The sequence below is a fragment of the Oncorhynchus keta genome, chromosome 21 (assembly GCF_023373465.1).
Source record: "Oncorhynchus keta strain PuntledgeMale-10-30-2019 chromosome 21, Oket_V2, whole genome shotgun sequence".
Lineage (NCBI taxonomy): Eukaryota > Metazoa > Chordata > Actinopteri > Salmoniformes > Salmonidae > Oncorhynchus > Oncorhynchus keta.
Window position 1 is genome coordinate 22,608,422 of NC_068441.1, and position 27,121 is coordinate 22,635,542.

At 45.6% G+C, this 27,121-nt stretch overlaps 2 protein-coding genes across 6 annotated transcripts in view; both read left to right on the top strand.

Annotated features, from left to right (window-relative positions):
- LOC118400276 (F-actin-capping protein subunit beta isoforms 1 and 2) overlaps positions 1-19,890 on the top strand; it is a 32,697-nt gene extending 12,807 nt beyond the window's left edge. The window contains exons 3-9 of one of the 2 annotated variants that reach the window (XM_035796957.2): positions 13,282-13,403; positions 13,599-13,712; positions 14,156-14,414; positions 16,991-17,056; positions 17,932-18,008; positions 18,429-18,530; positions 19,212-19,890. In XM_035796957.2, the coding sequence (XP_035652850.1) occupies positions 13,282-13,403; positions 13,599-13,712; positions 14,156-14,414; positions 16,991-17,056; positions 17,932-18,008; positions 18,429-18,522 (732 nt within the window). In that variant the 3' untranslated portion in view covers positions 18,523-18,530; positions 19,212-19,890. The remainder of the gene's footprint in view (positions 1-13,281; positions 13,404-13,598; positions 13,713-14,155; positions 14,415-16,990; positions 17,057-17,931; positions 18,009-18,428; positions 18,531-19,211) is intronic. The other variant, XM_035796959.2, reaches the window with a different exon arrangement.
- A 3,260-nt stretch (positions 19,891-23,150) lies between these two features.
- LOC118399872 (cadherin EGF LAG seven-pass G-type receptor 2-like) overlaps positions 23,151-27,121 on the top strand; it is a 93,508-nt gene continuing 89,537 nt past the window's right edge. For all 4 annotated transcript variants that reach the window (XM_052473494.1, XM_052473495.1, XM_052473496.1 and 1 more), the window contains exon 1: positions 23,151-27,034. In XM_052473494.1, coding sequence (XP_052329454.1) covers positions 23,476-27,034 — 3,559 coding nt within the window. In that variant the 5' untranslated portion in view covers positions 23,151-23,475. The remainder of the gene's footprint in view (positions 27,035-27,121) is intronic.

The window sequence follows — 27,121 nt, forward strand, 5'->3', positions numbered from 1 at the left end:
ATCCAGAGCGACTTACAAATTGGTGCATTCACCTTATGACATCCAGTGGAACAGCCACTTTACAATAGTGCATCTAAATCTTTTAAGGGGGGGGGGGTGAGAAGGATTACTTTATCCTATCCTAGGTATTCCTTAAAGAGGTGGGGTTTCAGGTGTCTCCGGAATATGTAATGTAATATCATACTCACAGATAACACACTGAAGTTTCTAAAACTGTTTGAATGATTTCTATCCAATAATAATATGCATATATTAGCATCTGGGACAGAGTAGGAGGCAGTTCACTCTGCGTGCAATGAACACGAGAAGTGACACAATTTCATCTGGTTAATATTGCCTGCTAACCTGGATTTCTTTCAGCTAAGGTTTAAAAATATATACTTCTGTGTATTGATTTTAAGAAAGGCATTGGTGTTTAAGGTTAGGTACAGTCGTGCAACGATTGTGCTTTCTTTTCGTAAATGCGCTTTTGTAACATCATCCCCCGTTTGGCGAAATTGGCTGTCTTTGTTAGGAAGAAATAGTCTTCACACAGTTTGCAACGAGGAGGTGGCCCAAACTGCTGCATATACCCTGATTCTGTTGCAAGAGAAGTGACACAATTGACCTAGTTAAAAGAAATTCATGTTAGCAGGCAATATTAACTAAATATGCAGGTTTAAAAAAGATATAGTTGTTTATTGGTTTTAAGAAAGGCATTGATGTTTATGGTTAGAGACACGTTGGAGCAACGACAGTCATTTTTTACGAATGCGCACCACGTCGATTATATGCAATGCAGGACACGCTAGATAAACTAGTAATATCATCAACCATGTGTAGTTAACTAGTGATTATCATTGTTTTTTTTAAGATGAGTTTAATGCTAGAAACTTACCTTGACTTCTTACTGCATTCACGTAACAGGCAGGCTCCTTGTGGACTGCAATGAGAGGCAGATGGTAAGAGCGTTGGACTAGTTAACTATAAGGTTGCAATATTGAATAACAAGGTAAAAATCGTTCTTCCACTGAATTAGGCAGTTAACCCACCATTCCTAGGCAGTCATTGAAAATAAGAATGTGTTCTTAATTGACTTGCCTAGTTAAATAAGGCAAGTCAAATTAAAACGGCCTAATTGGTGTCCAAAAATACAGATTTCCGATTGTTATGAAAACTTGAAATCGGCCCTAATTAATCGTCCATTCCGATTAATCAGGCGGCCTCTAGTGTGTTATCATGCTGAAACATGGGGTGATGGCAGCGGATGACTGGCACGACAATTGGCCTCAGGATCTCGTCATGGTATCTCCGTGCATTCAAATTGCCATCAATAAAATGCAAATGTATTTGTTGTCCGTAGCTTATGCCTGCCCATATCATAACCCCACCGCTGCCATGGGGCACTCTGTTCACAACGTTAACAACGTCTGCAGTTCTGAAGCCAGATGGGTGTACTGCCAAATTCTCTGAAAGGACAGAGGTGGCTTATGGTAGAGAAATTAACATTAAATTCTATGGCAACAGCTCTGATGGACATTCCAGCAGTCAGCATGCCAATTGCAAGCTCCCTCAACTTGAGACATCTGTGGCATTGTGTTACAACTGCACATTTTAGTGGCCTTTTATTATCCCCAACACAAGGTACCCCTGTGTAATGAATATGCTGTTTAATCAGCTTCTTGGCATGGTGGATGGATTATCTTGGCAAAGGAGAAGGGTTATGCCCAATGCCGTCGGGTACACCAAATAAAAATGTAATTCACATTTTTAAATATAATTGTTTTAATGTTTTTCACATTTTTAAAACAGTCCTTTTTTATATTTTACAAGGGGGCTATACATTTGTTTTTTTTCTTGCCTGAGTAGCCTCATTTCATTGACAAATAAAATTAAACTATCTAGTGTTCAGTGAAAAAACACTGTCAAATTAACATCCAATCACATTAACCGTTACTCTTTCGCAGGACTTCAACTAATGGTCCGTATGTAGCCAAACGTAGCTGCTGCTCGTTCTGTTTGCTCGAAAAATTGATAAATGTTTTTTTTTTTTTTAAGTATGGCTCACGTTCAGACGCATAACAGCTCTACTGGTAGTACTGCTACTACCAGCAGTACTACACCTGCACCTGACGGACACCAGTTGTTCTGCTTCCACGAGCACATCCAATGCTAGCATCAGTAAATCTATATTTTGTTGTTAGCCCAGCTAGCATGGACACTGACAGTTGTGAATCTGATCCAACCAAAGAGCTACTGCATCCTTACCCAGGAAGGCACCGAACAGACAGGACCATCGTTGGACCAGCCAAGAAGCGCAAATATGATGAACTACATTTTGATTTGGGGTTCACTTGTATTGGAAGTAGTGCCTTTCCTCAGCCACAGTGTGTTCATAGTACTTTTGCACATTTACACATCTCACAACTTGATGAAACCTTCACTTTTGCGCAGACATTTTAGAAACAAAACATGGCCATTTGAAAAATAAGCCACAGGAGGTTTTTTGGGGTGAGATTTAAGATTACTTTCGTGTACTAAGACATGTATAAAAGAAACCGATACCATTTAATAAGAAGGGGATAGAAGCGTCATATATGGTGAGCTACCGAGTGGCTAGGACAGGCAAACCCAATACTATTGTGAAGGACTTACAGTTGAAGTTTACATGCACCTTAGCCAAATACATTTAAAATCAGTTTTTCACAATTCCTGACATTTAATCCTAGTAAAAATTCCCTGTTTTAGGTCAGTTGGGGTCACCGCTTTATTTTAAGAATGTGAAATGTCAGAATAATAGTGGAGAGATTTTATTTCAGCTTTGATTTTTTTTCATCACATTACCAGTGGGTCAGAAGTTTACATACGCTCAATTAGTATTTGGTAGCATTACCTTTAAATTGTTTAACTTGGGTCAAATGTTTTGGGTAACCTTCCACAAGCTTCCCACAATAAGTTGGGTGAATTTTGGCCCATTCCTCCTGACCGAGCTGTTAACTGAGGTCAGGTTTGTAGGCCTCCTTGCTCGCACACGCTTTTTCAGTTCTGCCCACAAATTCTTCTATAGGATTGAGGTTAGGGCTTTGTGATGGCCACTCCAATACCTTGACTTTGTCCTTAAGCCAGTTTGCACAACTTTGGAAGTATGCTTGGGGTTATTGTCCATTTGGAACACCCATTTGCGACCAAGCTTGAACTTCCTGACTGATGTCTTGATGTTGCTTCAGTATATCCACATAATTTTCCTTCCTTGTGATGCAATCTATTTTGTGAAGTGCATCAGTCCCTCCTGCAGCAACGCACCCCCACAGCATGATGCTGCCACCTCCGTGCTTCATGGTTGGGATGGTGTTCTTCGGCTTGCCAGCCTCCCCCATTTCCTCCAAACATAACAATGGTCATTATGGTCAAACAGTTGTATTTTTTTCCAGGTGATGTCGATATAGGAATCGTTTTACTGTGGCTACTTTTGCACCCCTTTCCTCCAGCATCTTCACAAGGTCCTTTGCTGCTGTTCTGGAATTGATTTGCACTTTCTCACCAAAGACAGAACGCGTCTTCTTCCTGAGCGTATGACTGCTGCGTGGTCCCATGGTGTTTATACTTGCGTACTATTATTTGTATAGATGAGCGTGGTACCTTCAGGCGTTTGGAAATTGCTCCCAAGGATGAACCATACTTGTGGAGGTCTACAATTAATTCATTTTTTCCTGAGGTCTTGGCTGGTTTCTTTTGATTTTCCCATGATGTCAAGCAAAGAGGCACTGAGTTTGAAGGTAGGCCTTGAAATACAGGTACACCACCAATTGACTCAAATTATGTCAATTAGCCTGACAAGCTTCTAAAGCCATGACATTTGACATCCAAGCTGTTTAAAGGCACAACTTGTGTATGTATGTAAACTTCTGACACACTGGAATTGTGATACAGTGAAATAATCTGTCTGCAAACAATTGTTGGAAAAATTACTTCCATGCCCTGCCTCCAGTCCACTTACCGATATCTGAACAAGAGAGCCTTACTGAAATTGTAACTACGGGACTATAAATTTGGTAACCACTGGTGTAGATGAATACTTAACATATTTACATGTTTTGTTATGCGGAAGCTCGTATCAATCAATACTGATTGAATTGTCATAGTTATTAAGCTTACACACAGCTGGATTTCTGAACTCCATGATATGTATATCTCGGGTGTTGGGTTGCAACGACCTTAGGCGGAGTGTAGCTTCGACTACATTGAGTCTCTGTTCCCTTGTATCGACTGTCTGTGGTTGTATTTGGTTAACATGTTATCTGATAGGGGATTTCAGCAAACAAAGAAAAGCACATAGCTACAGAGGACAAACGGGTGCACAGTGAGGGTTTTAAAGCTATAATTTATTTAAATTAAAACTGTAACAAAGCACCTTCCCCGATTCTTCTGTTTCGGTAAAAAGCTGAGGAACTGGCCTGGAGAAAGGGCAAGGGGAATACCTAGTCAGTCGTACAACTGAAATGTGTCTTCCTGAATCCTTAATGCCTTAATCGACATCCACATCTTCGGCGCCCGGGGAACAGTGGGTTAACTGCCTTGCTTAGGGGCATAACGACAGCTCGGGGATTCGATCCAGCAATCTTTCGGTGAATGGAACCATTCTAAATTCATAACAGAGCTATGGATGCAAGAATTTACTATCCATGCCATTTAAAATGAGTTTAACCATGTTTTTAGGCTATACAGTGTTTGTTTGCATTCATATTGTTTAAAAACATTGCAAGATTATTTTGAGCTCTGATAGGGTACGAAAGTTAAACTAAACTCATGAGGTATGTATAACTTATATTCTTCAAGATTCATTGGGTGTATATAATAAATCATTTAAGTCCAAAAATGGATGTAGCAATGAACATTTTCAGGACTATCGACTGACAGCGACTCGACGAAGTCGGAGATACAGTCCACACACTCATCTCCATTAATTTACATTATGGAGTTGAGGAACTCTGCTAGTTTATACAGACTTACAGTACACTTCTAGACTAACTACTAACAGCCAGGACTGTGCTTGAAATCTCCCGTAGTGCAAAAACATCTGACAGATTAAGCCGACTCAGACAGAAACCAAACCACACGTTCTCTAGTGATTGTTCTCCACATTTTTGGGGGGATCATATCCCTTCAGACCCTCGTCTGCTCCTCTTCCTTTCTTCTCCTCTTTGACAACTCACTCCCCGGGGCACCAGCACTCTCCTTGACCGCCTCAGCCCGCTCCTCTGTATCTGGTTGTTAGCGATTCTGTCAATCACTCTACATGAGCCCATTTAGCCCCTCCCTCTCCTTACACACACTCCTTATGGTTGGGAATCACCTGAGCTCACCTCCTCCAGTGTCATCCTTTCCCCCTCTATACTGTTATGTCGCCTCAACCATTCTCTTTCCTCCTTGACTCTACTTTTCTACCCCAGTTTCCCACTTCTGCCTGCCTTCTTTCCCCCCTCTGTTTCTGTGTGTCTGGCGGTTGCCAGGTGTGGGGCTGTGTCTGTGGAACAGAGCAGGCATTGTCTCTGTGTGTTCTGAAGGGAGGCGGGGGGGGGGGTCCATGTCACTGAGTCGTCATTTGTATCCCCTGAGACTGTCATTCAAATTCTTATCATATTCTCTCCCCCTCTCATTTCCGTGTCACCTTCTCTCCCACTTAGCAAGTAGACATGGAATGAGGGAAAATTGGCTTAACCTCATCTTCCCCCTCATTCAGGGACATCATATGCCAGCTTTCTCTCGTCTCCTTGTCATCTTTTTCTCACGCACACTATGTCCTCTCTCAACCGCTGCAGTCTACCCAGCTCTTGCCAAAGATAACTTATTTATCCCCCCCATTGTCTTGCATCGGAAGAGGAACTCTTCTTCTGAAAATCACTCTGCTCTCGGTAGCTATGTTGCACTGGCTACTGTGGCAAACTATGCTCCAGCTAGCACCCTATTCCAAGCTTGTTTGAATGGCCATAGCTAGTTTGCCAGCTTGTTGAAGTTGTACAGGGCTGCCCTCAGAAATCTGCATGTTTAAAAAAAAAAATAATTGAACCTTTTTTAAATTTAACTAGGCAAGTCAGTTAAAAACAAATTCTTATTTATAATCAGAGGGTTCATTTCCTTGTTCAGGGGCAGAACTACAGGTGTTTTTTTTGTTGTTGTTTTTTTTACCTTGTCAGCTCGGATTTGCTCCAGCAGACTTGGTTACTGGCCCAACGCTCTAACCCCTAGGCTACCTGCCGCCCCGTATCTGACTCTGAGATCTGCCACTGTGCCTCACTACTTTGCAACATTATCTTGTTGGCCAAATATTACAGCGAGCAGTCAGCTGTGCAATAGGACTTGGCGCACGAATCACAGCAGAACGGGTATTTCATGATTACTCATTTATGCATTAGCTATAACTTCACTATTCTAGCTGGGACTATTCAGCATTGAATGTGTGTGAACTGGCGTTAGCATCCTCAACTTTTGAGACTGGTTCAGCGAGCAGACGCTAGCAAATGTTGTGCACATTACAAATGAACTTTTGACGATGAAAGGGGGTTCAGTGGACGATGTCACCTTGTTAACATTTTAAAATATTAAAACAGCATATTGTAGACGGACTGCTTTTTAGCTATCCCATATGTGTTTATGCGAGTGATCAGTGCAGACCTCAATCTGACATGGGACAAGGTCTACACCACACACACACACACACACACACACGCACACACACCTTGAGCTGGGTGATATTGCCAAAATAGCGTGTGTATACATGCTCGCTCGTTACGTCGCTCGCTCGTTACGTCGCTCGCTCTACCTCGCTCGCTCTACCTCGCTCGCTCTACCTCGCTCGCTCTCTACCAGTAAAAAGTTTTTTTGGAACACCTACTCATTCAAGGGTTTTTATTTGTACTATTTTCTACATTTGTAGAATAATAGTGAAGACCTAAACTATGAAAACACATATGGAATCATGTAGTAAGCAAAAAAGTGTTAACCAAATCAAGATATATTTGAGATTCTTCCACCCTTTGCCTTGACAGCTTTGCACACACTTGAGATTTTCTCAACCCGTTTCACCTGGAATGCTTTTCCAACAGTCTTGAACGACTTCCCACATATGCTGAACACTTGCTAGCTGCTTTTCCTAAACTCTGCGGTCCAACGCATCCCAAACCATCTCAATTTGTTTGATGTTGCGATTGTGGAGGCCAGGTAATCTGATGCAGCACTCCATCACTCTCCGTCTTGGTCAAATAGCCCTTACACTGCCTGGAGGTGTTTTGGTCATTGTCCTGTTGGAAAAACAAATAATAGTCCCACTAACCGCTAGGCTACCTTCCGCCCCACTAATAATAATGGGGCGGCAGGTAGTGGTTGGACTAGTAACCGGAAGGTTGCAAGATCGAATCCCCGAGCTGACGAAGTAAAAATATGTTGTTCTGCTCCTGAACAAGGCAGTGAACCCACTGTTCCTAGGCCGTAATTGAAAATAAGAATTTGTTCATAACGGACTTGCCTAGTAAATACGCCATCCCAACTGTTTTGGGATTTTTTTATCTGTGGTAGCTGATTCTGTGTATATGCAGAATGCTGTGGTAGCCACCCTGGTTAAGTGTGCCTTGAATTCTAAATAAATTAGTGTCACCAGCAAAGCACCATAACACCACCACCTCCATGCTTTACGGTGGGAAATACACATGCAGAGATCATCCATTCACACACCGCGTCTCACAAAGAAATGGCGGTTGGAACCCAAAATAACCAATTTGCATCGGTCTAATGTCCATTGCTCGTGTTTCTTGGCCCAAGCAAGTCTCTTCTTATTGGTGATCTTTTAGTAGTGATTTCTTTGCAGCATTTCAACCATGACGGCCTGATTCACAGTCTCCTCTGAAAAGTTGATGTTGAGGTGTCTGTTACTTGAACTCTGAAGCATTTATTTGGGCTGCAATTTCTGAAGCTGGTAACTCTAATGAACTTAACTCTGCTGCAAAGGATAACTCTGGGTCTTCCATTTCTGTGGCTGTCCTCATGAGAACAGTTTCATCGTAGTGCTTGATGTTTCTTTGCAACTGCACTTGAAGAAACTTTAGTAGTTCTTGAAATGTTCCGTATTGACTGACCTTCATGTCTTAAAGTATTGATGAACTGTAATTTCATTTAGCCTATTTGAGCTGTTCTTGCCATAATACGGACTTGGTCTTTTACCAAATCTTCTGTATACTTGTGACAACACAACTGATTGGCTCAAACGGATTAAGAAGGAAAGCAATTCTACAAATGAACTTTTAAGGCACGCCTGTTAATTCAAATCAAATCAAATTTATTTATATAGCCCTTCGTACATCAGCTGATATCTCAAAGTGCTGTACAGAAACCCAGCCTAAAACCCCAAACAGCAAGCAATGCAGGTGTAGAAGCACGGTGGCTAGGAAAAACTCCCTTGAAAGGCCAAAACCTAGGAAGAAACCTAGAGAGGAACCAGGCTATGTGGGGTGGCCAGTCCTCTTCTGGCTGTGCCGGGTGGAGATTTTAACAGAACATTGCCAAGATGTTCAAATGTTCATAAATTACCAGCATGGTCCAATAATAATAAGGCAGAACGGTTGAAACTGGAGCAGCAGCACGGCCAGGTGGACTGGGGACAGCAGGGAGTCATCATGTCAGGTAGTCCTGAGGCATGGTCCTAGGGCTCAGGTCCTCCGAGAGAGAGAAAGAAAGAGAGAATTAGAGAGAGCACACTTAAATTCACACAGGACACCGAATAGGACAGGAGAAGTACTCCAGATATAACAAACTGACCCTAATTGAAATGCATTCCAGGTGACTACCTCGTGAAGCTGGTTGAGAGAATGCCAAGAGTGTGCAAAGCCGTTGTTCTTATTTTTCAGAGTAAATAACTTGCGGACATTAGAGAAGCTTTAACCAAGTTTAAACACTCCTCCAATCCTTACATGTTATGGCTCTACATGAAGCTAATAAAGAGGGTAACAGGATAACAAACCTTTTATTACTCCCTTAAGAGAATCTGTCCTCACCTCCTGACCTCAACACATTCCTTCATCTAATCCACAGATGTCCATTGATTTTCTTCATAGAACCATTCACTTAGGAAATGAAAGAGACTGGATTATGTCCGATCTCAATGATCAAAGTTTAGCCAATTCCAACACTGTCAAGACAAAGGGTGACTCTTTGAAGAATTTCAAATATTTTGGTCACTACATGATTCCATGTCATTTCAAAAATGTTGCTGTCTTCACTATTATTCTACAATGTAGAAAATAGTCAAAATAAAGAAAAACCCTTGAATGAGTAGGTGTTCTAAAACCTTTGACCTGTACTGTATATACACTACCGTTCAAAAGTTTGGGATCACTTAGAAATGTCCTTGTGTTTTGCGGGTACTATTTAATTTAGCTGCCAGTTGAGGACTTGTGAGGTGTCTTGTTTCTCAAATCCTAATGTACTTGTCTTCTTGCTCAGTTGTGCACCGGGGTCTCCCACTCCTCTTTCTATTCTGTTCAGGGCCAGTCTGGACTGTTCTGTGAAGGGAGTAGTACACAGTGTTGTATGAGATCTTCAGTTTCTTGGCAATTTCTCGCATGGAATAGCCTTTATTTCTCTGGTTTTTCTGGTGCATTCACCTTATGACATCCAGTGGAACAGCCACTTTACAATAGTGCATCTAAATCTTTTAAGGGGGGGGGGTGAGAAGGATTACTTTATCCTATCCTAGGTATTCCTTAAAGAGGTGGGGTTTCAGGTGTCTCCGGAAGGTGGTGATTAACTCCGCTGTCCTGGCGTCGTGGGGGAGTTTGTTCCACCATTGGGGAGCCAGAGCAGCGAACAGTTTTGACTGGGCTGAGCGGGAACTGTACTTCCTCAGTGGTAGGGAGGCGAGCAGGCCAGAGGTGGATGAACGCAGTTCCCTTGTTTGGGTGTAGGGCCTGATCAGAGCCTGGAGGTACTGAGGTGCCGTTCCCCTCACAGCTCCGTAGGCAAGCACCATGGTCTTGTAGCGGATGCGAGCTTCAACTGGAAGCCAGTGGAGAGAGCGGAGGAGCGGGGTGACGTGAGAGAACTTGGGAAGGTTGAACACCAGACGGGCTGCGGCGTTCTGGATGAGTTGTAGGGGTTTAATGGCACAGGCAGGGAGCCCAGCCAACAGCGAGTTGCAGTAATCCAGACGGGAGATGACAAGTGCCTGGATTAGGACCTGCGCCGCTTCCTGTGTGAGGCAGGGTCGTACTCTGCGGATGTTGTAGAGCATAAACCTACAGGAACGGGCCACCGCCTTGATGTTAGTTGAGAACGACAGGGTGTTTTCCAGGATCACGCCAAGGTTCTTAGCGCTCTGGGAGGAGGACACAATGGAGTTGTCAACCGTGATGGCGAGATCATGGAACGGGCAGTCCTTCCCGGGAGGAAGAGCAGCTCCGTCTTGCCGAGGTTCAGCTTGAGGTGGTGATCCGTCATCCACACTGATATGTCTGCCAGACATGCAGAGATGCGATTCGCCACCTGGTCATCAGAAGGGGGAAAGGAGAAGATTAATTGTGTGTCGTCTGCATAGCAATGATAGGAGAGACCATGTGAGGTTATGACAGAGCCAAGTGACTTGGTGTATAGCGAGAATAGGAGAGGGCCTAGAACAGAGCCCTGGGGGACACCAGTGGTGAGAGCGCGTGGTGAGCAGAGACAGATTCTCGCCACTTGGTAGGAGCGACCTGTCAGGTAGGACGCAATCCAAGCGTGGGCCGCGCCGGAGATGCCCAACTCGGAGAGGGTGGAGAGGAGGATCTGATGGTTCACAGTATCGAAGGCAGCCGATAGGTCTGGAAGGAAGAGAGCAGAGGAGAGAGAGTTAGCTTTAGCAGTGCGGAGCGCCTCCGTGATACAGAGAAGAGCAGTCTCAGTTGAATGACTAGTCTTGAAACCTGACTGATTTGGATCAAGAAGGTCATTCTGAGAGAGATAGCGGGATTACCCTTTTAAAATGATAAACTTGGATTAGCTAATGCAATGTTCCATTGGAACACAGAAGTGATGGTTTTTGATAATGGACCTGTGTACACCTATGTAGATACTCCATTAAAATCTGCCGTTTCAAACTACAATAGTCATTTACAACATTAACAATGTCTGCACTGTAAATTTGCTTTTCTTTCAATCAAGGACATTTCTAAGTGACCTCAAACTTTTGAACGGTAGTGTATATATTTTAATTGGACCTTTTATTGAACTAAGTTAAGAACAATTTCGACCTCTTCCAACCAAACCCGGACAATGCTGGGCCAATTGTGCGCCGCCCTATGGGACTCCCAATCATGGCTGGTTCTGGTGGCCTGGAATCGAACCAGGGACTGTAGTGATGCCTCTAGCACTGAGATGCAGTGCCTTGGACTGCTGCGCCACTCGGGAGCCCGATAAACTGGGTGGTTCAAGCCCTGAATGCGGATTGGCTGAAATCTGTATATCTGAAAGCCGTGATCGGGTATGGCGAAACATATTTTATTCCTACTGCTTAAATTACGTTGGTAACCAGTTTATAATAGCAAAGGGGACCTGAGGTTTGTGGTAAATGGCCATTATACCACAGGTAAGGGCTGTATCCAGGCACTCCACATTGCGTCATGCGTAAGAACAGCCCTTAGCCGTGGTATATTAGCCATATACCACACCCTCTTGGGCATTAATTAATTGTACGCCCGAGTATACAAAACATTAACACCTGATCTTCCAATGAGATTATCCAGGTGAAGCTATGCTCGTTTTATTGAATATGTTTACATGCACACTAATTCGATATTAAACTTATGGCAGGAGGCGGCGTATTGAAATGGTCATGTAAACACCTTACTCTGCATATCTTAATTGGCGAAAGGTCAAAATCGAAATATGCATACGTTGCTCAGAAAACCAGCCGTTTTAAGCAATCTTTTGAATTATTAGGACATGTAAACAGCTTAATTTGGCGGTCAAGCTGTGTCTTTGATCTGCGCATGTGCCAGCACCAGTAGCGCAAGCCTCCCTCTAGTGTGAAGTGAGCTCGAGAAAAGCAAAGTATGCATCTTAGAAATTGTTTTCACATACACACTTTGTCTGAACTCCGAATCAAATAGGCTAAACCAAAAATAACATGGTCACTGTCGTAGAATGTTTATTTTGAATGGCCATTTTCTGCGTTGATCAAAAGTCCCATCAGGTAGCCTGATTTCAGATGTCCATGTAAAAAGTATTAGGGAAATTGTTCTTGTTGCAAAGCATATAACTGTTTTAAAAAATCTATACTATAAACAATAATTGTATTATTGTGTGCATGTAATCGTTTTCATTGTCACTTGTTAAATCCACTTCAATCAGTGTAGATGTGTGGAGGAGACTGGTAAAAGAAGGATTTGAGACATGGATTGTGTATGTGTGCCATTCAGAGTGAATGGGCAAGACAAAATATTTAAGTGCCTTTTGAACTGGGTATGGTAGTTGGTGCCAAGTGCACCGTTTTCTAAACTGCAACGCTGCTGGGTTTTTCACGCACAACAGTTTCCTGTGTGAATCAAGAATGGTCCACCACCCAAAGGACATCCAGCCAACTTGACACAACTGTGTGAAGCATTGGAGTCAACATGGACCAGCATCCCTGTGGAGTCCATGTCCTGACGAATTGAGGATGTTCTGAAGGCAAAGGGGGGTGCAACTCAATAATATGAAGGTGTTCCTAATGTTTGATATACTCTGTGTATTTGTCAAGTAATGTTCTTTTTAAAGTTTTGCAAAATGTTCTGGTCCTTCATGTCAGCCTTGGTTTGGACATGAGGCTGTAGCCAATATGCATATCAACTACACTTTGACATGTATGCTTCTTTTATTTATGTACATTAAAAATAGATTTGAATATTCCGATGTTTGCTGCTCTGATCCAATTCTGATTGGAGTAATTGTTTGATATTGTGAATTTATTAAATCTATATTCTTGTCCGTCAATTTGTTTTACTTGTCCCGGACAAGAGGATAAGTGTTGACTCAAACCTTTTCAGAATTTTTCAACATTTTGTAAAATAATTCCACTTTGACATTATGGGATTGTCTCACTGGCCTACACAGAATATCTCAATTGAATCCATTTGAAATGTTGGCTCGAACAGGTCAAGTGGTGTGAATACTTTCTGACGGCACTGTAAGTTTGCGAGACGGTCTGCGTGTAAGTTTGTCAATGAAAGTGTGTTTGTGTGAGCTTGTCGAATAGTATCAAGTGTGTTGTTGGAACATGTTGCGAGAACTTTCTGTGTCCAGGTGCCCAGTCTGTGTGAGGACCTACTCTCCTCTGTGGACCAGCCTCTGAAGATCGCCCGGGACAAGGTGGTGGGCAAAGACTACCTGCTCTGTGACTACAACAGAGACGGTGACTCCTACAGGTAGGACTGACAACCTGCAGCTCCTCCTTTATCTCTATCTTACTTCCCTTCCCACATCTCCTCAAACCAGCCTGGTATAAATGAATGTCATTACAATTATTTGTTTGTCATGCATGAACATTTGACCACACACCCGTTTGGTTTGGTCACAAAGGATTGATATGGGATTTTCTCTTGCTCGTTCTTGTTTCTCAGATCCCCATGGAGTAATAAGTATGAGCCTCCCATCGATGATGGGGCCATGCCATCTGCCCGCCTGCGCAAACTAGAGGTTGAAGCCAACAACGCCTTTGACCAGTATAGAGACCTGTGAGTACCAGTATGACCAAGTCAGTATGTGAGAGGAACAGACGGACTCATTATTGACACTTTAGAGTATCGTTACACCACAGTAATACCATTTATACCGTTATTATAAAGTGGGTCGTTTGGATCCTCAATTCTCATTGGCTATGCCATGTCTATGACGAAAACAAATAACCTGGTAATACCACCAATGACAGTCTTATCATAAATATCCATGCCCTCCTAAGGGGTGACAGGTAGCCTAGAGGTTAGAGCGTTGGGCTAGTAACCAAAAGATTTGCTAGATCGAATCCCCGAGCTTGACAAGGTAAAAATCTGTCGTTCTACCCCTGAACAAGGCAGTTAACCCACTGTTCGTAGACCGTAATTGTAAATAAGAATTTGTTCTTAACTGACTTGCCTAGTTAAATAAAGGTTACATTTTTTAAAATGTAATGTGTTGTCAGGTACTTTGAGGGTGGTGTGTCATCTGTGTATCTGTGGGACTTGGATCATGGCTTTGCTGGGGTCATCCTCATCAAGAAGGCTGGAGACGGCTCCAAGAAGATCAAAGGCTGCTGGGACTCCATCCATGTGGTGGAGGTGCAAGAGAAGTCCAGCGGACGGACCGCTCACTACAAACTCACCTCCACCGTTATGCTGTGGCTCCAGACGACCAAGACCGGGTCTGGAACCATGAACCTGGGTGGCAGTCTGACAAGACAGGTACTTGCATACAACTGTGTGTGTGTGAGAGGATGTAGGTGGGGTGGGGGGGTTGGTTGTGTGTGTGTGAGAGGATGTAGGTGGGGTGGGGAGGTTGGTTGTGTGTGTGTGAGAGGATGTAGGTGGGGTGGGGGGTTGGTTGTGTGTGTGTGAGAGGATGAAGGTGGGGTGGGGGGTTGGTTGTGTGTGTGTGTGTGTGTGAGAGGATGTAGGTGGGGTGGGGGGTTGGTTGTGTGTGTGTGTGTGTGTGAGAGGATGTAGGTGGGGTGGGGGGTTGGTTGTGTGTGTGTGTGTGAGAGGATGAAGGTGGGGTGGGGGGTTGGTTGTGTGTGTGTGTGTGTGTGAGAGGATGAAGGTGGGGTGGGGGGTTGGTTGTGTGTGTGTGTGTGTGTGAGAGGATGAAGGTGGGGTGGGGGGTTGGTGTGTGTGTGTGTGTGTGTGAGAGGATGTAGGTGGGGTGGGGGGTTGGTTGTGTGTGTGTGTGTGTGTGAGAGGATGAAGGTGGGGTGGGGGGTTGGTTGTGTGTGTGTGTGTGTGTGAGAGGATGTAGGTGGGGTGGGGGGTTGGTTGTGTGTGTGTGAGAGGATGAAGGTGGGGTGGGGGGTTGGTTGTGTGTGTGTGTGTGTGTGAGAGGATGTAGGTGGGGTGGGGGGTTGGTTGTGTGTGTGTGTGTGTGTGTGAGAGGATGTAGGTGGGGTGGGGGTTGGTTGTGTGTGTGTGTGTGAGAGGATGAAGGTGGGGTGGGGGGTTGGTTGTGTGTGTGTGTGTGTGTGAGAGGATGAAGGTGGGGTGGGGGGTTGGTTGTGTGTGTGTGTGTGTGTGAGAGGATGAAGGTGGGGTGGGGGGTTGGTTGTGTGTGTGTGTGTGTGTGTGAGAGGATGTAGGTGGGGTGGGGGGTTGGTTGTGTGTGTGTGTGTGAGAGGATGAAGGTGGGGTGGGGGGTTGGTTGTGTGTGTGTGTGTGTGTGTGAGAGGATGAAGGTGGGGTGGGGGCGTTGGTTGTGTGTGTGTGAGAGGATGAAGGTGGGGTGGGGGGTTGGTTGTGTGTGTGTGTGTGTGTGTGAGAGGATGAAGGTGGGGTGGGGGCGTTGGTTGTGTGTGTGTGTGTGTGTGAGAGGATGAAGGTGGGGTGGGGGGTTGGTTGTGTGTGTGTGTGTGTGTGTGAGAGGATGAAGGTGGGGTGGGGGTTGGTTGTGTGTGTGTGTGTGTGTGAGAGGATGTAGGTGGGGTGGGGGGTTGGTTGTGTGTGTGTGTGTGTGTGAGAGGATGTAGGTGGGGTGGGGGGTTGGTTGTGTGTGTGTGTGTGTGTGAGAGGATGTAGGTGGGGTGGGGGTTGGTTGTGTGTGTGTGTGTGTGAGAGGATGTAGGTGGGGTGGGGGGTTGGTTGTGTGTGTGTGTGTGTGAGAGGATGTAGGTGGGGTGGGGGGTTGGTTGTGTGTGTGTGTGTGTGTGAGAGGATGTAGGTGGGGTGGGGGGTTGGTTGTGTGTGTGTGTGTGTGTGTGTGTGTGTGTGTGTGTGAGAGGATGTAGGTGGGGTGGGGGGTTGGTTGTGTGTGTGTGTGTGTGTGTGTGTGTGTGTGTGTGTGTGAGAGGATGAAGGTGGGGTGGGGGGTTGGTTTGTGTGTGTGTGTGTGTGTGAGAGGATGTAGGTGGGGTGGGGGTTGGTTGTGTGTGTGTGTGTGTGTGAGAGGATGTAGGTGGGGTGGGGGGTTGGTTGTGTGTGTGTGTGTGTGTGAGAGGATGTAGGTGGGGTGGGGGGTTGGTTGTGTGTGTGTGTGTGTGTGAGAGGATGTAGGTGGGGTGGGGGGTTGGTTGTGTGTGTGTGTGTGTGTGAGAGGATGTAGGTGGGGTGGGGGTTGGTTGTGTGTGTGTGTGTGTGTGTGTGTGTGTGTGTGTGTGTGAGAGGATGTAGGTGGGGTGGGGGTTGGTTGTGTGTGTGTGTGTGTGTGTGTGTGTGTGTGTGTGTGAGAGGATGAAGGTGGGGTGGGGGGTTGGTTGTGTGTGTGTGTGTGTGAGAGGATGTAGGTGGGGTGGGGGGGTTGGTTGTGTGTGTGTGTGTGTGTGAGAGGATGTAGGTGGGGTGGGGGGTTGGTTGTGTGTGTGTGTGTGTGTGAGAGGATGTAGGTGGGGTGGGGGGTTGGTTGTGTGTGTGTGTGTGTGTGAGAGGATGTAGGTGGGGTGGGGGGTTGGTTGTGTGTGTGTGTGTGTGTGTGTGTGTGTGTGTGAGAGGATGTAGGTGGGGTGGGGGGTTGGTTGTGTGTGTGTGTGTGTGTGTGTGTGTGTGTGTGTGTGTGTGTGTGAGAGGATGAAGGTGGGGTGGGGGGTTGGTTGTGTGTGTGTGTGTGTGTGTGTGAGAGGATGTAGGTGGGGTGGGGGGGTTGGTTGTGTGTGTGTGAGAGGATGTAGGTGGGGTGGGGGGTTGGTTGTGTGTGTGTGTGTGTGTGTGTGTGTGTGTGTGTGTGTGTGTGTACATGCTCTCGTAATCTGTCTTGTTTTGTAATCTGTCTCTTGGTTTACTTGTTGCAACATATTTCCACTGTTGGACTGTACAATACCCTCATCTCTCTCTTCTTCCAGATGGAGAAAGACGAGACAGTTGGAGAGTCTTCCCCACATATTGCCAACATCGGCCGCCTGGTGGAGGTGGGTAGAACTACACCTATATGCATGCCGTTATGCACACACTGACATAATGTATAGAAAATTAAATACAGAAGTATCATTTACACAAGTATTCACACCCTTTTGCTATGACACCCCAAATTGAGCTCAATTTCTTTTGATCATCTTTGAGATGTCACTTCAATTTAATTGGAGTCCACCTATAGCCAATTCAATTGTTTGGACATGAGTTGGAAAGAAACACCTGTCTATATTAGGTCCCACAGTTCACAGTGCGTGTCAGAGCAGAAACTTTACTATGAAGTCAAAGGAACTCTACCATGAAGCATGGTGGTAGCAGCATCATGCTATGGGGATGCTTTTCAGTGGCAGGGACTGGGAGACTGGTAAGGGTCGTCAAAGCAATACTGAAATGGCTTCAGAACAAGAATGTGAAAGTCCTTGAGTGGCCCAAACAAAGTCCAGACTTGAATTCCATCTAATTTAAAGAGCTTGAGAAAATCTACAAGGAACAATAGGAGAAAATCCCCACATCCAGATGTGCGACCCTGATACAGACATATCCATGACGAAAGTTGGAATCTCCATCAAGGGTGTGAATACTTATGTCAATTAGATATCTGCATTTTCAATGTGTGAGAAATGTATATCACTGTTTTACTTGGTTTACATGGGGTTACTTTAGCATTATTTCAGCTAAGGAATCCATGTGAACCACCGTGTGTGTGTGTAACTGTATAATTTAGCAACAAATTCTAAAAACATGTTTTCACTGTGTCCAGGCTGTTACAACAAAATGTGCAATAGGTCAAGGAGCATAAACTTTCTGAAAGCACTATCTATTAATATGTTTATCACAAGATGAGTGTTATGGAAATTCATTTTTCTAACCTCAGGATATGGAGAATAAGATTCGGTCCACTCTCAACGAGATCTACTTTGGGAAGACCAAGGACATCGTCAATGGTTTAAGGTACGTGAGTGCGGAAACCCACACACTTGTCACATTGATATAAAGTCACTATATTCTGCTGCAGATGCTCCAAGTCTCAGCACACCTGACATCCACGTCGAAGACGGGTACTAATGGGCTCCTGCAGTCTCCTACTGCATTTCTAGTTTGGCCTCTGTGAGCCACACGCCTGTTTTAACCTTGACTACTTCAGCTCATCTGTTGATTTCCCCTTATTTTACTCTGCCATATTGTGTTATCTGCCTCCCATGTCATTGTCTGTTTTTCAGTTCTACATTTTTCAACCTTGTTTATTTGCTTCCATTTCCCTAAACCTTCCCCTGTCCTATCTCTTCTCTATGCCCACTCATCCCTCATTTATCTGTCTGCCTGTCCCTCTTCTCCTTTTCACCGCTCCCTCTCCTCTCCACTGTGGTCCAGATCTATTGACTCTCTGCCTGATAACCAAAAGTACCGGCAGCTCCAGAAGGAGCTGTCTCAGGTCCTCACCCAGCGCCAGATCTTCATTGACTAGGGCCAGAGGTATCATCTGGCATGGGACAACAGGCTTTGTCTGTGGCATTGGAGGAATGTGTGTGTGTGCGCTTGTATGTGTGGCATGGTGTTTGTGTGATTGAGTGGTTTCCCAGAAAGTTGCAACACACTGACATTGTTTCTCAAGGAGCGTTTGTTGCAGCTAAGCCAACCATGCCAACATGCAGTTTGAGACAACCAACTGCATGAGGAAGAGTCCTAGATGATTAACTTACCTGACTAAATATTTAATGTTGATTGCACCTAGACAGGCAGTGTCTGGAGTGTATTAACCCAGCCATCTTCTCTCTACAGTGAGAGAGAGTTGGAGACCATGTGATATCCTCACAACTTGTTTAAAAATGAATTTGCTCTATATCTCTACCTATTTTTCCCTCTATCTACCGATCTTATTTGCTTTCTCACAAATTCACTTTTACTGCATCTATTAATTGAGTTCCAAATAGGCCCCAATTCCCTTGGCACTCCTGTATATCTAACTATTGTAATGTTTTATGGTACTTGCTTCACCTTAGCTTCTGTGAGGCTGAGTGAAACTTTAATCATATTGCTTAGGTTTTTATTTATTTATCAAAAGTATCTACAGGAGTGCTTAGGGGAATCTGTGTTACAGGTTGATTTTGGAATCTAGTGTATATTTAATCTGTCTCACTCCCTCTTCCCTAACAGGAGTGTTCAGACCCTGGCTGACAAGTCGAAGCAGGAGGCTCTGAAGAACAAACTGATGGAGGCGCTTAAACGCAAACAGCAAAGCTAGAGATGCTATTTTTTCTCTCTCTCTCTCTCTCTCTCTCTCTCTCTCTCTGTTCCCCGCGCAGTATCTCCACCTTACTCAACCATCTTTTTTCTGTTTGTACGTCTCTCCTTCCATGCTTGTTTCAGTGCTGCACTCTTGTTCATTCGTGGGAAAAACAAAAAAGAGAATGTTAAGCTTTTTTTGTTTATTTTCACGCATTGTTTTGAGCCATCTCATTCGCTATCAAGCCATTCACCCACCCTGTATGTCTGTCTGTCTGTCTCTCTGTCTCTCTGTCTGTCTCTCTGTCTGTCTCTCTGTCTGTCTCTCTGTCTGTCTCTCTGTCTGTCTCTCTGTCTGTGTCTCTGTCTGTCTGTCTCTCTGTATGTCTGTCTCTCTGTCTGTGTCTCTGTCTGTCTCTCTCTCTCTCTGTCTGTGTCTGTCTGTCTGTCTGTCTCTCTGTCTCTCTGTCTGTGTCTCTGTGTGTCTGTCTCTCTGTCTGTGTCTCTGTCTGTCTCTCTGTCTGTCTCTGTCTGTCTCTCTGTCTGTCTCTCTGTCTCTGTCTCTCTGTCTGTGTCTCTCTGTCTGTGTCTGTCTGTCTGTCTCTCTGTCTGTCTCTCTGTCTGTCTCTCTGTCTGTCTGTCTCTGTCTGTCTGTCTCTCTGTCTCTCTGTCTGTCTGTCTGTCTGTGTCTCTCTGTCTGTCTGTCTCTGTCTGTGTCTCTGTCTCTGTCTCTGTCTGTGTCTCTGTCTCTCTGTCTCTGTCTCTGTCTCTCTGTCTCTCTGTCTGTGTCTCTCTGTCTGTGTCTCTCTGTCTCTGTCTGTCTCTCTGTCTCTGTCTCTGTCTGTGTCTCTGTCTGTCTGTGTCTCTCTGTCTGTGTCTCTCTGTCTCTCTGTCTGTGTGTCTGTCTGTCTGTCTGTCTCTGTCTCTGTCTGTCTCTCTGTCTGTGTCTCTCTGTCTGTCTGTCTGTCTGTGTCTCTCTGTCTGTGTCTGTCTGTCTGTCTGTCTCTGTCTGTCTGTCTGTGTCTCTCTGTCTGTCTGTGTCTCTCTGTCTGTCTGTGTCTGTCTCTGTCTGTCTGTGTCTCTCTGTCTGTCTGTGTCTCTCTGTCTGTGTCTCTGTGTCTCTCTGTGTCTCTCTGTCTGTGTCTCTGTGTCTCTGTGTCTCTCTGTCTGTCTGTGTCTGTCTCTGTCTGTCTCTCTCATGTTATGAATATTATGATAGTATTCTTAAGGTTAATGATAATCTTACAGTTTTACCGCAATGTTTATAATCCCTACAGCTCTGTCACAGCTGAGTCTGTTTTGAATGAGTGACATCAGCTTCTCTCCTATCCTCTGGTTAGGGGACAGAATCAGATAGACTGTACTGTACTGTAGCTAGGCTTGGCTGGGCTAACAAATCGTCATTCATTTCCACCAACGTTTTCTTTCTTGTACCCATTATATCAAAGTGTCTGTGCCACCACCTTTCTTGAAATATAACTGTCATTTTTCTGGGTGATGTAATGGCAAACCAATGGGAGAGGGTGGCCCTAGATATTATGTATGGTAAGGATTGGTCTATGGTTTGACCTTCGTCCCACTCTTACCCGCATGCGTTGTGAGTCTGAACGCATTGGATCACGGGATGGAGCTGTAGACCTCTAAAACATGGGGAGGGACTGTTAGGTTCACTGTGTATACCCATGTCATTAAGTCCCCCTCTTACACTGTGTATAACGTGACGATTTTGATACCTCGGTCTCTCTCTTGGTCTCTCTTTCTCCCTTTCACCTGGTCTATGTTGGGGGTCACAGTTTTGTCTTTTGCGTCTTGACGGAAGCTTTTGACCGTTTCCGTTTTGGGGGGAATCTTTTTTGTTGTATTTTGTTTTTATTTTGTAAAGCTAATGATTCATATTTTATTAGAGCCTCCAGCAACAATAAAAACAGTAAAAAACGATTTATTGTAATATTTTAACTTTTGCTTCTTTTCTGCATCATGTCCATCACTCACAAGGTTGAAACGTTTTGCTCTAGACTTGTTCTTGGGCTCTAGACTTGTTCTTGGGCTCTAGACTTGTTCTTGGGCTCTAGACTTGTTCTTGGGCTCTAGACTTGTTCTTGGGCGATCTAAAGATTATGATTGAATTAAACCAGTTATCTAAAAATGTTAGGTTACTGTGCTGTGACCTCGATGGCCAGCTTCAGCTTATTATTAGTGACATCAGGGCACTGGGCACAGAAGTTCAGCTCCACACACTGCATGTGTTATTTTCCCTCACATCAGTAAATGTTACTCAGTTGGTAGAGCACGGCAATTGCAATACAGGATAGTGGGTTCGATTCCTGGGACCTGCCAAACGTAAAATGTAAGCGCGCATGACTAAGTCACTTTGGATAAAAGCATCTGCTAAATGGCATTATTATTGTTACTCCAGGTGATCTCTTCCTGAACTAGATCTACCTGTATGTGCCTTCTCAATATTGTACACTGTTGCAGTCTCCACAGGTACCTTAGACCATATGTGAATGTAAGTGCACAATGTAAACTGAACCGATCACTTTCACAGTACTAGGTTGCTGGGTCAAGACGTTATTGTTTAATGCTTACAGTAGGAATACTGTAAAAGAAATCTGTGGACTTCTCTTGAAAGATGCGTTTCAGCCTAAACTTGTTTTGTCTCAATTGTTACCTAAATAGCCAGAAGTTAGGACTTGATTAATTGCTCTGATTGCTGTCTGCAGTAATGCACATGTACCAGCAGGTGGCAGTAAAGTGAATGTACAGGTAACTTCTACAATAAAGGAAACACCAACATAGTGTCCTACTGCTTTGGACCACCACGAACCAGAACGGCTTCAATGCACCTTAACAGATTCTACAAATGTCTGGAACTCTTGGAGGGATGCAACACCATTCTTCCATGAGAAATTCCATAATTTGGTGTTTTGTTGATGGTGGTGGAGAATGCTGTCTCAGGCTCTGTTCCAATAATGCCCCATGAGACTGCCATGGCATTTGGTTTACATTTTCATTCCCATTAAACCATTCAGTGACCACTTGTGCACTGTGGATGGGGCTATTGTCATCCTATTGGGGGGGTCAAAATAATGGCCTTCCCAGCTACTTTCTAAACAACCCTAAGCGTGATGGGATATTTATTGCATAATTAACTCAGGAAGCACCTGCTTTCAATATATTTTGTATCCCTCATTTACTTAGGTATTTCCTTTTATTTTGGCAGTTCCCTAGTTCACCCTCAGCAACAACAAAAAACGATTCTACAAACAAAATCAATAGCAGTCTAAAGAATGGCTAGGAGTAGCCTATTTACTTTCACAGCTGCTCAATACTTCCTCATGCCTGTGCAAGAGGCACAAAACAGACATATGGCATAATGCCTCTGCTTTAGATGAGGATGATGATTAAGATGCCTTTGGCATGACCCATCTCCCACATGAGATACCAGCAGCATCTGCTGGGCAGCTTTCAAAAATGGGGTTTACATGAAACATTACAAGATATACCCCTGCTCACTGTCCTGCCATTTACTCCATTTAACCTCATATTTGAGAAAAGCATTTCAATACCTGCATAGGACTAGAGAATAGCATGAGTCATTACTTTTCATATAGGCCTGATGTGTAATTTGACTACCCTATAAGGTAAGGTACTTTTGAATTAGACAGGTAGGTATACGCATAATGAAACACTAGACTTTCTGTGCCTGGGGTTGTGTTGGGTGGATGAGAACGGTTTATTTAAATATTGACAGCATTTGTTTAGGCTTATCAACAATCCATGTACTGCTACTTTGCAAAAACACTGTAAACATCTATATGCGTCTTCCACAAGGGGGACCAAACAGAGGCTGGTCATCTTTACAACTCAGTGTGGCCCCTGGGAGAACGGACCTTGCTACACACACACACACACACACAATAGATTTATGATAATGAGAAGCCTCGAGCATAAGGGGTAGTAGGAGCCATTTTATTAATTCACGCGAACGGAGTGGAGTTGTAGGTTCGGCGTGTTTGGGTGGTGAGAAGCTTTGGCTAGGTGACTGCGATTTCTCTCCGGGTTCAATTGGATTAGCTACTGTGGAGCAATGAAAGCATGGATACGCTGCAACAAAAGGGAACGACTAGACGGAAAGTTTAAGGGAAGGCGGCAGTAATTACGTTCAAGCCTGGTTTAACATTATCGAGGAGCAATGCCCGTCATTAAGTGGGATTTGGTGTTTATTATTTTCGGCTGGTTTGAAATAATTTCACTGTCGGATTGCTACAGTACACACATCAGTGAGGATGCAGAGCCGGGGACGGTTATAGCAAGTGTGGAACAGAGCGGGGCATGCACTTTGGATCAGGTAATCGCTCCTAAATTCTCAAAGACCTTTATTGAAACTGATGCGTCCGCGCGCATTGTGTTCATTTCGGGTAGTTTAAATTGTGCCTCGCTCAGCTCCAACCCTTTCATCGTATACACTGTTGTTGACTGCGTGAACAGTGGCCCAGTGTCCAGGCACCTCCTCACGAGCCAGTATGATGTGCATGTTCACGGCAGGAACTGTTCAAGTAAACACAAAATTAAATCTCAATGGGACTTGGAGATCATCAGTTTGTTTAAGGCCCAAAATCATCAGTTCGAATGCTACGAGGCTGGTACTGCGCTCCTCCGGGTATGGGATCTACTACCCGCATCCCCGACACACAACAATATGCACTGCAGGGTGACTAGTAGTTCGGACTTCTACTTTTCGGAGGGGCAGTTGTTTGTGTCCAAGACCCTGTGTTTGAAGCACGACACACTCCTTGAGCTAGACTTACATTGTAACCAATACACAGGAGATGAGAGGGAAGCTAAAGTGAACAGCATTTCAGTCCACTGGCGGGTGGGTCAAGGTTCCTTCAAGCAGGGCCACTTGGGGAAGTTACTACAGCAGGCTGTCCAGTCTGAGTCGGGCATAGTGAGCAGGAGGAAGAGGGCTGTCAACAGTAGTCCCCAGTTTCAGCCTCCTATGTACCAGGTGTCTGTGGCAGAGAATAAGCCAGCTGGAACTCCTGTAGTTGTTTTAAAGGCAGTAGATGCTGATGAGGGGGAGGCAGGCAGGCTGGAGTACTTCATAGAGGCCCTGTTTGACAGCCGCTCCAACAACCTATTTTCTGTGGACCCAGTCAATGGAGCTGTTTCCACTGTGGAGGTGCTGGATAGAGAGCAGAAGGACACCCATGTGTTCCGTGTGAATGCTGTTGACCACGGCACGCCCCGACGTACGGCCATGGCCACCCTCACCATCACAGTGAGTGACACTAATGACCATGACCCTGTCTTTGAGCAACAGGACTATAAGGAGAGGGTCAGAGAGAACCTGGAGATAGGCTATGAGGTGCTGACCGTCAGGGCCACGGATGGGGATGCCCCGGTAAATGGTAACATCCTCTACCGTGTCCTCAACAGCAACGGCTCCAACAATGTGTTTGAGATTGACCCCAGGTCAGGGGTGATCCGCACAAAGGGCCCGGTGGATAGAGAGATGGTGGAGGCTTACATGCTGTTGGTAGAGGCCAACGACCAGGGTCGCGACCCCAGCCCCCGCAGCGCTACGGCAACAGTTCACATTATTGTAGAGGATGACAATGATAATGCGCCCCAGTTTAGTGAAAAGCGATATGTGGTGCAGGTTCCGGAGGATATGGCACCCAACACAGAGATCCTGCAGGTGACTGCCACAGACCAGGACAGAGGAAGCAACGCCATGGTTCACTTTAGCATCATGAGTGGCAACACCAGGGGCCAGTTTTACATTGACGCTCAGACCGGCAAGATGGACCTGGTCAGTCAGTTGGACTACGAGGCTAACAAGGAATACACCATACGCATCCGTGCTCAGGACGGGGGACGCCCGCCTCTCTCCAACATCAGCGGCCTCGTAACGGTGCAGGTGGTGGATATCAATGATAACGCCCCCATTTTCGTCAGCACCCCCTTCCAGGCCACTGTGCTAGAGAACGTGCCGGTGGGTTACTCCATCATTCACATCCAGGCCATTGACGCAGACTCCGGCGACAACTCCAGGCTGGAGTACTGCCTCATTGAAGCCTCGCCCAACTTACCCTTTTCCATCAACAACAGCAGTGGATGGATAGTGGTAGCCGCTGGGCTGGACAGGGAGAGCGTGGACTTCTACAACTTTGGGGTGGAGGCCCGTGATCATGGCCACCCGGTGATGTCCTCCTCAGCTAGCGTTAGCATGACCATCCTCGACGTCAACGATAACAACCCAGATTTCACCCAGAGATCATACTTCATGCGCCTCAATGAGGATGCTGTCGTGGGCACCAGCGTGGTGACTGTTTCTGCGGTGGACCAGGATATCAACAGTGTGGTGACGTATCAGATCTCCAGTGGTAACACCAGAAACAGGTTCTCCATCACCAGCCAGAGTGGAGGGGGCCTTATCACTCTGGCCCTGCCCCTCGACTACAAACTGGAGCGCCAATACGTCCTGAGTGTCACCGCGTCTGACGGCACACGCATCGATACCGCCAAGGTGTTCGTCAACGTCACCGACGCCAATACCCACCGGCCCGTGTTTCAGAGCTCCCATTACACCGTCAACATCAATGAGGACAGACCTGTTGGCACCACCGTTGTGGTGATCAGTGCTACAGATGAGGACACTGGGGAGAACGCACGTATAACCTACTTTATGGATGACAGCATCCCCCAGTTCGACATCGACTCTGACACAGGCGCTGTCACCACCCAGATGGAGCTGGACTATGAAGATCAGGTGTCCTACACGTTAGCCATCACGGCCCGGGACAACGGCATCCCACAGAAGTCTGACACCACCTACCTGGAGATCCTGGTGAATGATGTGAATGACAACTCTCCTCGGTTCCTCCGAGACCACTACCTAGGCTCTGTGATGGAGGACGTGCCAGTGTTTACCAGCGTCGTCCAGGTCTCTGCCACTGACCGAGACTCTGGCCTCAATGGACGTGTCTTCTACACTTTCCAGGGGGGAGAGGACGGCGATGGAGACTTCATAATTGAGTCCACCTCTGGTATTGTGCGAACGCTGCGTCGCCTGGACCGTGAGAACATGCCATTCTACAACCTGCAGGCCTTTGCTGTGGATAAAGGTGTTCCTGCTCTCAAGACGTCCGTGGACATCCAGGTGACCATCTTAGACGTGAACGACAACCCTCCCGTGTTTGAGAAAGATGAGTTTGACATCTTTGTGGAGGAGAACAGCCCAATAGGCCTGGTAGTGGCCCACGTATCTGCCTCGGACCCAGACGAGGGGAGCAACGCCCAGATCATGTACCAGATAGTAGAGGGAAACATCCCAGAGGTGTTCCAGCTGGACATCTTCTCAGGAGAACTGACCGTTCTGACAGATCTCGACTACGAGACTCAGTCGGAGTATGTCATCGTGGTCCAGGCCACCTCCGCCCCACTGGTCAGCCGTGCCACCGTGCACGTCAAGTTGGTTGACAAGAACGACAACGTACCAGTGCTGAAAAATTTCCAGATCATATTCAATAACTATGTCACTGACAAGTCCAGTAGCTTCCCCACAGGGGTGATCGGACGGATCCCTGCCCATGACCCAGATGCTTCGGACCAGCTCCAGTACAGCTTTGAGGCTGGTAATGAGCTGAACCTGGTCATCCTGAACCAGAGCACCGGGGAGATACGCCTCAGCCAGGCCCTGGACAACAACAGACCCCTGGAGGCCTCCATGAGGATATCTGTCTCTGGTAAGACCAACCTCTCCTCAATTGTTTTTTAATACATAGGCCCGTTTGTGATATGTTAGGCACAGTGAAGGCTTTTGTTCTTCCTCA